General features: G+C 50.5%; 1 protein-coding gene across 1 annotated transcript in view; it reads left to right on the top strand.

Moving 5' to 3' along the window:
• Positions 1-1,209: 1,209 nt before the first annotated feature.
• The window catches only part of PRKDC (protein kinase, DNA-activated, catalytic subunit), a 147,459-nt gene continuing 136,154 nt past the window's right edge, over positions 1,210-12,514 (top strand). The window contains exons 1-7 of the mRNA XM_056112417.1: positions 1,210-1,354; positions 3,614-3,690; positions 3,779-3,871; positions 6,515-6,589; positions 8,731-8,839; positions 10,287-10,399; positions 10,492-10,591. Of these exons, the coding sequence (XP_055968392.1) occupies positions 1,210-1,354; positions 3,614-3,690; positions 3,779-3,871; positions 6,515-6,589; positions 8,731-8,839; positions 10,287-10,399; positions 10,492-10,591 (712 nt within the window). The remainder of the gene's footprint in view (positions 1,355-3,613; positions 3,691-3,778; positions 3,872-6,514; positions 6,590-8,730; positions 8,840-10,286; positions 10,400-10,491; positions 10,592-12,514) is intronic.

Here is a 12,514-nt window from a genome sequence, read left to right as displayed (position 1 = left end):
CCGTGGCCCGAGAGGTCAGGTGCCGCCGCCCTCGCCCGGGGGTCCCCGTCCGCGCTCGGCTCCCGGCCCCGACTCCCGCGAACGCTCCGGGCAGTGATGGCGCGCTCGGGGCCCGTCCCGCCTCCGCGGTTTGCCGCCACTTCCCGCGCGCCACGCCCTCGGCGGCGAGCGGCCAATGAGAGCGGCGTCCGGGGCGGCGAGCGGCCAATGAGAGCCGCGCCCTCGCCTGGCCCCGCCCCGGAAGGCGCCGCGGCTCCCGGCGGAGCTGCGGCCCGGACGGCAGAGGCGCTGCTGAGGCGGTTCCGGAGCCGGTGAAGGGGCCGTTTTCGCGGGAAATCTCAGGGGCGGGGCGGGGCGGGGCGTGCGCGGCTCGGGAGGGCCTAGACTGGGCGGGGGCCCAAGACCCTCGGCCCAGTCGCTGTCACCGGGAGTGCGTCTTCGCGCCGCTTCGGGCGCCCAGACTCAGTGTGCTGGTTGGGGGGGCTCATCCTGCGGCGCTGCCCCGTAGCGGGGCCGGTCCCGGGGCCCCAGTGCAGTCCGGGGGGCTAGACCCGACCCCAGACTCACGAGCCGCCCCAGCGTTCCCTCCCAGACGCAGCCTGGAACGCCACGGCTCAATCGGGAAGGCGCGCCGCGCTGCGCTCCCGCCGCGGCAGGCCACGCCCCCGGCCGCCGGGTCCCGCCCCTAGCCCGGACTTCCGCCGCGCACGTGCCCCGCAGCCCCGCGCTTCCCGCCGCGGCAGCCCACGCCCCCGGCCTCCGGGGCTCGCTTCCAGCCGGGCTTGCCACGCCTTGCGCTTCCTGCCGCGGCAGGTCACGCCCCTAGCCGTCAGGGCCCGCCCTCAGCTGGTCGGCCGCCGCCGCCTCCTAGCGCTTCCAGCCGCGGCAGGCCACGCCTCCGGCCACCAGGCCCCTCCCCAACCGGGCTGCCGCTTCCGGCCCGTGCCTCCTGTTGTGGCAGGCCACGCCCCCGGCCTCCAGGGCCCGCCCCCTGCCGGACCTGCCGCTTCCGCCCCGCGCCTCCTGTTGCGGCAGGCCACGCCCCCGGCCGCTAGGGCCCGCCCCCGGCCTCCAGGGCCCGCCCCCAGCGGACCTGCCGCCGCCGCCCCGCCCCTCCCGCCGCGGCAGGCCACGCCCCCGCCCCTCCCGCGGGGCCCGCCCCCAGCCGGCCTTCCGCGGCCGCCGCGCACGCGCCCCGCATCCCGAGCCATGGCGGCGTCCGCGCGCGCCTCGCTGCTGCAGCTGCAGGAGTGCCTGTCGGCCCCCGATCGCGCCGCGTCCGCGGTGGCCGCCTGGCAGCTGGCCCGCGCCGTGGGCCAGGAGTGCGTGCTGAGCGGCGGGCCCGCGCTGCTGGGTGGGTAGCGGCGGCCGCGCCCCGAGGCCGCCGCCTCCTGCCCCCCTTGCCGGCTGGCCCCGCCCGTGCCCCGCTGCCGCGGAGCCGAGATGCAACTTGCTAACTCGCCCCTCCCGTGCCCCGCTGCTGCGTGGCCGAGATGCCGCTTGCTGACGCGCCTCTCCGTGCCAGATGCGCGCTTACCGGGCGTCGCCTTCGGATCCGCGGCGAACTCTCTCTTGCAGCTGCTTGCAAACTCTCTCAAGAAACGTGCTCTAGGGGGGCTGGGGCGACAGTCCGGCGGGGAGGGCGCAGCTTGCACGGTCCATCTCCGGCCTGGGTCCAGCCCCGGGCGCCCGCCAGGGGTCCCCGACCCTGCGCCAGGGGCCCGGAGCCAGCCCCGAGCGCCACCGCGCGCCGCGCCCAGTCGCTAACAAACCCCGCGAATACGCAGCCTCTTGGGGGTGGGGGGTGGTCCCTGATGATGGGCACATTGTCTCAAAGCTGGGCAGCTCGGTCTCCCTAAGAGGAGTGCTGAAATCATGATTACCCCTTTGGCAAGAGGCTCCGCGGCCCATCCCGAAGGACGTAGTAACGGGAAGCAGGCTTTTTCAAGCGTACTTTCACGACTTATTTTGACGTTTTTAAGCTTGCTTTTGGAAAGGGCTTGCTAAGTTTCAGTCTCTGAATTAGGAGTTCCTTTCTGGTTCTTTAGTAGTTTCTGGGTCAAGTCGTTCCAAGTTTACTCTCCTGCTTATCTATCACCTGTGCCCTTTGCTTTGAGACAAGACTGGGGAGCAGAGTATTCAGCTGTTTCTCCAACAACTTGCCTGAGTTGAGTGCTTAGAGCACTTCCCTGCTGGTCTTACTGTTGTGTGGTCCAAAGAGACTCAAACACGGGTCTCACTAACTAAAGCCAAGGTGTTATCTCGAGCATTTAGGTGTTGATTTGGGGTCGACACCAATGCTCAGGGACGGACCCCTCCTGGGGAGGAATATGTGGGGTCCCAGGCTCCAGCCCATCTGCAGGTCAGCAGCCTGCCTGTCTGCCAGTGCCCTTCCTGCCCGACTGTCGGGCCCTCTGGCGCTACTTTCTCTTGTTGCTGTTGCAGTGCTCAGCGGCTACTCCTGGCATCACTTCCTGGGGGCTTGGAGGGGACGGGATGCCACATGCCAGGCAAACATGCTGCCTACTATTCTGTATTATTCCGCGTGCTCTTAGGGGCTACTTTCTAAAGGCTGGGGGCATTCTTTCATGTTGATAGCCAAATTCCGTTCTCAGTCGGAGAATTTAGGTCTCCTTTTCCTTGGCTGTGGTTCACCTAGAAGCAATTTACGTTTCTTTGAGTAGGGCTCTTTGCCCTCATCTTCAAACCAGGAGCTGGTTGAGCAAGGCCCGGTGCTTGAAATCTCTCCCATCTCTCCTCGTCTCTGCTTGGAATCTCTCCCATCTCTCCTTGTCTCTGCTTTTGGAGGTGGGGAGACACTGTCAGTCAGGGGCCCAGGAGCTGTGTTGGGGAATGCACGCAAAGCCTGCTTGCACTCAGCCCTTTGAGCCCTCCGCTTTGAACGAAGGGTCTTTGGAGTTCCATTTAGCCTACCAGGTAACATGGAAGATCTGTCTGTCTTCATACCAGTTGGTTAGCGACTTGCCTTTTGCAGCCTTCAATTCTTTGTGTTCTGTAGAGTTACGGTACTTCGAGTTGTGTCGCCAGGAATTAGGGTGTAGACCTCTTTGGTGGATCACTGCATCCTGTGGAACATCATCTGGAACTGCGTTCCCCAAAGGGGCAGTATCTGCTGTGTGGAGCTGGGATAAGCCAGGGCTGGGATGATAGTGGTAGAGTCTGGCAAACTCCCCGTGGTGTACCCAGTATGCCAAATACCAGTAACAATGATGGGTCTCATTCTCCTAACCCTGAAAGAGCCTTGAATATGGCACTTTCTTAAAAATCTCAGGGCTAGGATGAAGGAGACGTTACTGGGGCCTGCTCAAGGCAATCGACGAATAACAGGATGGTCGTGTCGTTGTGATTCGTTGGAATGATAGTGGGGCCTGAGCCATAATTTTTTTTTTCTGAAAGGGGGCTGTCCACCAGTAAGTTGGGGAAAACCCGATCTAGAATGTTCCTTGGCACAGCAGCTGGGGTCAGTGTTTCGTCGCATGGAATACTGAGTTGAGAAGCATGCATCCCCTCTGAGGCGGGGCCTGGAAGGCATGGGGCCCCTTCAGGGTGACTGTTTGGAGCACGCCTTATTTATTTGTTTATTTTTATCCAGCATTACAGACGTCCTTAATTTTTTCCAAGGAGTTCGGTTTGATTGTGTTTGTTCGGAATTCACTTAACATTGAGGAAGTAAGTAGAAAATATTTTTCTTGTGTATTCCTTCCTGTTGTGTCATTGTTACTTTTGTCCATGTTTACTTTGTGTGTTTCTTTTATAGTTTCGTGACTGTAGAGAAGAAATCCTGAAGTTTTTATGTATTTTTGTAGAAAAAATTGGCCAGAAGATCACACCTTATTCTCTCGATATTAAGGTAAGAAGGCAAAATTGTACTTTATTATATGCCTCTATGTATATACATATGTATTTTTTTTTTTGGTTTTTGGGTCACACCTGGTGATGCTCAGGGGTTACTTCTGGCTCTGCACTCAGAAATTACTCCTGGTGGTGCTCGGGGGACCATATGGGATGCTGGGAATCAAACCCAGGTCGACTGTGTGTAAGGCAAACGCCCTACCCGCTGTGCTCTCTCTCCAGCCCTACTAGTATATTTTTAAATGTATTGTACCATAAGTTTTGGATTTGTATTTGATGTATGTTTTCTTTTCGGGAAGTTTGCTTATTTCTGCTAGATTGTGGTAGGAATAAATTAAAAATAAAGTGAACTGTAGCACTGTAGCACTGTCCTCCTATTGTTCATCGATTTGCTTGAACGGACACAAGTAACTTCTCCATTGTGAGACTTGTTGTTACTGTTTTTGGCATATGGAATAGCCATGGGGAGCTTGCCAGGCTCTTCCGAGTGGGCAGGATACTCTCGGTAGCTTGCTGGGCTCTCTGAGAGGGACAGAGGAATTTAACCCGCGATGGCGGCATGCAAGGCAAACACCCTACATGCTGTGCTATTGCTCCAGCCCTAAGGCCGTATCATCACAAACATCATAATTTTTGGCACATGGGATAGATAAGAGCTTTTATTAAAACTCATTATTAATTCAGTTTCTTGAAATGTGAGATCTCATGGTACCTTCGGAAAGTTTTCAGGATTTCTTCGATTCCTGTTTCTTTGAGTTCATGCGTTTTCTTTGACAGCACTGTGAAAAGGCAGCTTCTCTTGGGCCTCCCCGCCTTTTCCCTCCTGCTCTGGCTAGTAGTTTCCTAGTAGCCTCTGGAGCCAGTAGACATAAGAACCGGTTACTCTTCCCAGCCACTGCAGAGGCTGCGGCTCTGGTGCGTCCATGATTCCCACCATAATCTGCCGCCACGGCGGAGGCAGGCCTTGCTGCTGGGGTGTATTGGGGATGAATCCTGCTCTCCCGAGGTGCTGCCATTCACCATGGCCTAGCACGTCCCATGTGGGAGACTGGCAGAGCCTGAGGCCAGCGCAAAACCCATCTTTGTGTGCGTGCGTTCAGCTGTGATGAGCCTGTGGACGTCAGGTTGGTGCTGGACTTCAGATGAACGTAGTTAAGGCTGATGACAGCGAGAAACTGGGGGAGTAGGCCGGCCCCCTGGAAACTTGGCAGGGAAAGAGCCTCGAGTGGTTGGTTGCAGTTGTGTTGCGGCTAAGGACTCAGGCAAAGAGCTGCAGGCCAAGGATGTCATTGACGGACACTTCAAATACAAGAAATGGACAAATAAGAATTTTGGCTCTTGGCGCATATGCTGCCTGAGCCCATGTGCTGCTTGCGCCCATGTGGTGCCCGAGCATCTGTGTCGCCTGCGTCTCCCCTCTTGAGAGGTGTCCTTTCATGCTTTCGTGTCTAATGCTAGGATGTGTGTAGGGGCTCTCTCTCTGCCCTTGGAGAAGCCTGTGTTATCTCTTGAGTACGTTACTCTTACTCTCTCCCTCTCCACTCTCCAAATAAAATCTGTTTATTTCAAAAAAAAAAAAGAAAGAAAGAACTTTGGCTCTTTGGGGCCAGAGAGATAGTACAGTGGTTAGGGCATTTGCCTTGCCCAAGGCCGACCCAAGTTTGATCCCCGGCATCCCATAGGGTCATAGGGTCCCCCAAGCACAGCCAGGAGTAATTCCTGAGTGCAGAGCCAGGAGTAACCCCTGAGCATCGCTGGCTGTGACCCAAAAAGCAAAAAAAAAAAAAAAGAATTTTGACTCTTTAAAAATAAATTTGCTCGAGCTCGTACTTCTTCTCGGTAAGTAAAAGGAATGACATTTGTATACTGCTTCTGTTCACAAAGTTCTTTCATGTACTGTTTTGCTCGCTTCTTTAATTTCACCTAAACTCTATGGGATGGATATTCTTACTCTCTCTGGTTTAAAAATGAGACTTAGGAGTGAAGAAACTCACCCAGAGTTCCTGCTCATTCAGTTGTGTTGTTTTCCCCTAGACTGCTTGACGTTCTTTCCTGAATTGGTTTGATTACCAATTAGAATTGGTCTTCTTGATACATGGCAGCAAGTGCTACGGGACGTGTAGTAGGAGGAGAAACTTTCTTGTCACCATACTGGCATGACAACATGGGGCTATCTTTGTACTTAACGTTTTTTGTATTGTTGATGTTGCTTCAGTGTTTTCAGTGAGTTTTAGTTTAGACACTTATATACTGTAATAAATTTTCCTTTTTTCTTTTTTTATTAATTTTTTTATCGTTAAATGAATCATCGTGAGATACAGTTACAGACTTACAAACTTTCATGCTTACGTTTCAGTCAAACAATGATCGAGCACCCATCTGTCCACCAGTGCCCATTCTCCACCACCAGTGACCCCAGTATCCCTCCCACCTTCCCCCCACCCCGCCCGCCTCTGTGGCAGGGCTTTCCCTTTTGCGCTCTCTCTCTCCTTTTGGGTGGACCTTCAATAGCTAAACATTAGATTGTATTATGGCCTACGATATTGGTGTTGGTTCTCTCTCAGAAACATAGTTTTAGCTATTGCGAAGTCTTAGTTGTGTATTTTGTTCATGATTTTGGTATGTCTCCTTTTAAACCTAGAATGCTTGTACCAGTGTTTACACAAAAGATAAAGCTGCTAAGTGCAAGATTCCAGCCCTAGATCTTCTTATTAAGGTAATTTTGCATTTTAAGCATACATGTTTGATTTAACCACTTAAAACAATTGCAGATTGAAGGTTTGTTTGTGTTATGTTTTTATGTTTTGGGTGTGATATGTAGTAGGGTGGTTTTTAATCACGTGGATATATGGAAAAGCTGCACATTTTCCAACCATTACCGAGCAGTACTTTTATATTTGCTTCCAGGCTCTTCTGGTTAGCAAAAAACAAACAGCTGGAGAGATAGCACAGTGGGTGGGGCGTTTGCCTTGCATGCGGCCGACCCGGGTTCGATTCCCAGCATCCCATATCATCCCCGAGCTCCACCAGGAGTAATTCGTGAGTGCATCATCCAGGAGTAACTCCTGTGCATTGCCAGTTGTGACCCAAAAAGCCAAAAAAAAAAAAAAAAGCAAAACAAAAAACAACCCCCCCCCCCAACCTCAAAGCCCCCTTAGATTTGTGAGAATGGAGCTGGGGTTCTTGTTACCCTAGCTTTTAGAACCTAATTCTACTAAGAACTGTCAAAAATCTCCTCATGGTATTTGCTTCTTTTCCTAAACTGTTTTTTTTTTTTTCCCCTTTTTGGGTCATACCCAGCGATGCACAGGGGTAACTCTTGGCTCTGCACTCAGGAATTACTCCTGGCAGTGCTCGGGGGACCCTATGGGATTCTGGGAATCAAACCCGGGTTGGCCATGTGCAAGGCAAACGCCCTCCCCACTGTGCTATTGCTCCAGCCCCAATCTTTCCCCAAACTCTTACCATGGGAGTGGGGTTAGATGCATTTCCAGGCCAGGGAGCTAGCTGAGAGGGAGAGAGTGGCTTGCTTTGCGTGCCCACCAGCCCCAGCCTTGACCCCCAGCAACTGTATGGTCTTCCGAGCACTGCTGGATGCAGCCTTGAGAACTGAGCGGGAAGTAATGCCTGAGCGCTTCCCTGAGCACTGCCCGAACACCACCTCGTGTGACCCAGAAGGCAAACAAAAACAGTCGTATTTAAGTGGCATTGGGGGCTGTCACCTGCGTCTCTCTTAGAATTCCTTCGGGTCTTCATGGTCACTTTGTCTTAAGTGCACTGAAGAGAACTCCTCTAGTCAAGTGACTGGTTTCTTGGGAAGGTAAAATGTAGTCGACTCCCTCTTCCTCTCTGCGTTCCGCATTCTTTTACCACCCTCCTTAAGGCTTCCCTAATCTGGCTAGATAAGAATCTGGAGCAGCCAGGGGTAAATGCCTAGAGACAGGGTTTTCTGGAATTTTGCTTGTAAGGATGCACTGAGATAGATTTAGCTCTTTCATTTTCTTATTTTTTTTTTTTAATTTTTATTAGTGAAACACCATGAGATAGAGTTGTAGACTTACAAATTTTTGTGCTTGGGTTTCAATTATACAATGATCAAATACCCATCCCTCCACCAGTGCCCATTTCCCACCACCATGGATCCCAGTATCCCTCCCACCCCCCATCCCACCCTGCCTCTGTGGCAGGGCATTCCCCTTTGGTCTCTCTCTCCTTTTGGGTGCTGTGGTTTGCAGAAGAGGTGTTGAGTGGCAATCATGTTTGGTCTAGAGTCTACTTTCAGCATGCTTCTCCCATCCTGGGCAGATCTTCCCAACACCCTTTATTTGGCGCTCCTTTCTCTGTCTGAGCTCCCTTTTCCCGTACCATGTATGGTTGGCTTCCAAGCCATGGAGTAAAATTCCTGGTACTTATCTCGGCCACTCTTGGGTGTTAGTCTCCTATTTTGTTACTTTATGTTCCCCAGATGAATGCAGTCTTTCTATGTCTATCCCTCTCTTTCTGACTCATTTCGCTTAACATGATACTTTCCATGTAGTGCCACTTGCATGTAAATTTCATGACTTCATCCTTTCTAACAGCTACATAGTACTCCATTGTGTAGATGTACCAAAATTTCTTTAACCAGTCATCTGTTCTCGGTCTTATTTCATTTTTGATTTTGGGGGTCAAACCCAGTGATGCTCAGGTTACTCCTGGCTTTGTACTCAGGAGGTACTCTTGGTGGTGCTTGGGGACCGTATGGGATACAGGGGATTGAACCCAGGTTGGCTGCAAACAAGGCCAGAGCCCTATCCCCTGTGCTATCACTCCCAGCATTATTTCCTTTTTCAGACAATTCTAATTTGTGTTCTTTAGTTACTTCAGACTTTGAGAAGTTCTAGAGTCATGGAAGAATTTCGAGTCGGAGAATTATTTAACAAATTCTATGGTGAACTTGCATCAAAGACAAAAGTACCAGATACAGGTAAGATTCATTTTAAATGTTACTTTATTTCAGCAAATTAACAGTAAAAATTGGTTAAGTAGGAAAATTAGGTTTTTTTGTCTGTCAACGCATTTATATCTTTTACAGATGAATCCTTTTTGCTAAAAACAAACCAAAATGAAATAGACTAAAACAGTGTGGAAAGACTTCTGCTTGTAAAAGAAGTCTAACCTGTGGGCCTGGGCTATAGCTCCGCCCACTGGAGTGCTTTGCATGTGGGAACCCAGGGTTCTGTCCCTGGCACTGCATGGTGCCCAAGTACCCTTGAGCAACCCCCAAGCACTGAGCTTGGAGTATTCCTTGATGACTATTGGCAATGACACCAAAAGAAAAAAAAAATTTTTTTAAACTTTGTCCAGTCATTTCTTTAAATAGAAAATCCACAACACGTGTTTTGTAGTTTTGTTTTTCATAAATCGCTAAAACCAGTAAAGTTTCCAGTATGTGAAAGTAGGTACATGGCATGCCTTGTATGTGTATATTATTTTATTATTATACACTTATTTTTCTTATAATGGAGATCAAACTCAGGGTCTCATACATGTGAGACATGTAAGGTACCACTGAACACATCTACTCTGAGCCTGTTTTTTTTTTTTTAAAAGCTATCCCATTTATTTTATTTTATTTTATTTTTAAAATTTTTATTAGTGAGACACCATGAGGTACAGTTATAGACTTATAAAATTTTGTGCTTGGGCTTCAATTATACAGTGATCAAACACCCATCCCTCCACCAGTGCCCATTTCCCACCACCACGGATCCCAGTATCCCTCCCACCCCCCATTCCCCCCCATCCCACCCTGCCTCTGTGGCAAGGCATTCCCCTCTGTTCTCCCTCTCCTTTTGGGTCCTGTGGTTTGTAAGAGAGGCATTGAGTGGCAATCATGTTTGGTCTATAGTCTACTTTCAGCGTGCTTCTCCCATCCTGGGAGGATCCTCCCAACACCCTTTATTTGGTGCTCCCTTCTCTATCTGAGCTGCCTTTTCCCCTAGCATGTGTGGCTGGCCTCCAAGCCATGGAGCAAAATTCCTGGTACTAAGCTTGGGTGTTAGTCTCCTATTTTGTTACTTTGTGTTCCCCAGATGAATGCAATCTTTCTATGTCTATCCCTCTCTTTCTGAGTCATTTCGCTTAACAGTGATACTTTCCATGTAGTACCACTTTTATGTAAATTTCATCACTTCCTCTCTTCTGACAGCTACATAGTACTCCATTGTGTCAATGTACCAAAGTTTCTTTAACCAGTCATCTGTGCTCGGGCACTCAGGTTTTTTCCAGATTCTGGCTATTGTAAAGAGTGCTGCAATGTACAAACACCTGACCCTGTTTTTGAAGTAAACATCCTGTCATTTCTTTAATGCATGCTTTTATTCATTTATTCAAATGTAAGTTTTTATACTTATCTAAAATTTATTTTTCAGTTTTAGAAAAAATATACGAACTTCTAGGAGTGTTAGGTGAAGTTCATCCTACTGAGATGGTAAATAATTCAGAAAGTCTGTTCCGGGCTTTTCTGGGTGAACTTAAGTCCCAGGTAGGCCGAATTTTATAATCCTGTGCTTCCCTTGATTTGTCTGTATGGTTTGTTTCTATCTCTTGTAATATCTTCTAAAACTTGCCTTGTAGATGACGTCCAAGGTCAGAGAGCCCAAACTCCCTCTTGTGGCAGGATGTCTGAAGGGGTTAACATCACTGATGTATAACTTTACAAAATCCATGGAAGAAGGTATTGCTTGACCTCGTTTTTTCCTTTAACTCTAAAAATGCGATCACGATCACAATCATGATCGATCGTCCTGTTGTTTGTCGATTGCCTCGAGCAGGCACCAGTAATGTCTCCTTCGTCCTAGCTCTGAGATTTTAAAAAGTGCTTACAGCCTCACCTTGCAGGCAGGTGACCTGCCCCCAGCCTGAACGATACTAGGCCGGCTCCTGCGCCGTCTTGTTTGTGGAGACTCAGCCAGAAGGAATCTCGACCTTGCAGAGTTCCAGAGTGGCTGTCTCGGGTCTCCTGCGAGTGCCCCTTGTCTCCCTTTAGCCCTCCCGTCCCTTTTCCCTCAGCACCCTGTCACGTGTAAGCTTTGTTTTCGAAACAAAAATAGATTGTTCTGGCAAACACATTTTTGCTTTATTTTTTTGGGGGTGTCATGAGCAATCACCCCTGCTGGTGCTCAGGGCTTACTCCCGTCTCTGTCTGAGCTCAGGGGTCACTCCTGGCAGGGTTGTCGGGTGTTGGGGATTGAACCTGGATTGGCTGCTTGCAAGGCAAGTGCCGTACTTGCTTTTGTATCTCTCCAGTCCCTTTTACTTTTTTTCTTTCTTTTTTTTCTCCCCCCTTGGTTGTCGTGCTGGGGATAGAAGCCAGAGGTCATGTATGTAAGGCATGCACTTTACCCTTCCGCCACCTCCCGGCCCTAAACAAGTTGATTCTTGAGTGTCTGTGTTTGGATACCATTGTTCCCAGGGAGGAGAACTCAGTGGTGTAGACACATGATTTTTGGACATCTGCGTGAGCAGGACAGTGATAATGTAACTGGGTTATTATTAGGAAGATCAGTGTAAGACCTCAAATTATACTGTGCACCTATTTTATCTTCTCTTTTGGCAGTAAGCATACAGGGGTCAAACAATATTTTGTTCATATTTTAAGTTTCCATAGAAACTTGCGTGCTTGAGGCCCGGGTTCGATCCACAGCGTGGCCTGGTGTCCTGAGCACCGCTGGGAATGATTCCCAAGAGAGCTGGGAGTGGCCTGGGCACCACCAGGTGTGGCCTAATAGCCAGATGCGATGTATTTATTAAATGCTTAGGGGGCAAAATACTCATTCTTAATTGAGCTATTTAATCCTCCAAATCATTGGGTTCCATCCTTCTTATTTGAGGGCGGTCACACCTGGCAATGCACAGGGGTTACTCCTGCCTCTGCCTCTGCACTCGGGAATCACTCCTGGTGTTGCTCGGGGGACCCAGTGGGATGCTGAGGATCGAGGCTGGGTCCGCTGCGTGTAAGGCAAACCCCTCCCTGCTGTGCTATCGCTCCAGCCCCCTTTTTGTTGTTGTTCTTTTCCAGGGGGCCACAGGTAGCAGTGCTTGGTTACACCCAGCAGGATTCTCAGGGGCCACTCAGCATGCAGCTAGACCTCTGAACTATGTCCTGACCATGAAAACTTAGTTTGGGCTTGCTCGATTTTTTTTTTTTTTGGAGGTGCTGTGAATTTAACCCAGGGCCTCATGCATGCTGCCACTTAAGCTTTTCAGTCTTTGGCCCCTACAGCTGACACCTGTTGGCACTGAGCAGTGTCCTCACCTGTCAGCCGTAAGACACTTGTTCAGACAATCCTCCAAGCGTTATATTGGAACAGACCAGAGACTGGGGCTGCAGGAATCATCTCGTAGAGCTTGAAACAATGAGGTGGAACTAAAATCCGAGTCTCTGATATTCTGAACTCTCTTCCGACTTGACTGCCTGCAGTACTAGCTGTAGCAGGAGTAATTCAGCACTCTCTCCACACTGGGACAGCGACTCCTGAGGTCCCACGGCTCCAGGTGATGCAGAGAGCCTGCTGTCTGAACAGAGCCTTGGGTGGTCGCGAGCTCTTGGGGATGGCATTAGGGTTAGTGGTTGCGAGCTCTGCGGGGGATACTGTTA

This window comes from Sorex fumeus, unplaced genomic scaffold, assembly GCF_029834395.1.
Source record: "Sorex fumeus unplaced genomic scaffold, SorFum_2.1 ptg000002l, whole genome shotgun sequence".
In the NCBI taxonomy this organism is placed as follows: Eukaryota; Metazoa; Chordata; class Mammalia; order Eulipotyphla; family Soricidae; genus Sorex; species Sorex fumeus.
The sequence above is the reverse complement of the archived record's forward strand: the minus strand, read 5'-3'. Positions and strand labels throughout refer to the sequence as shown.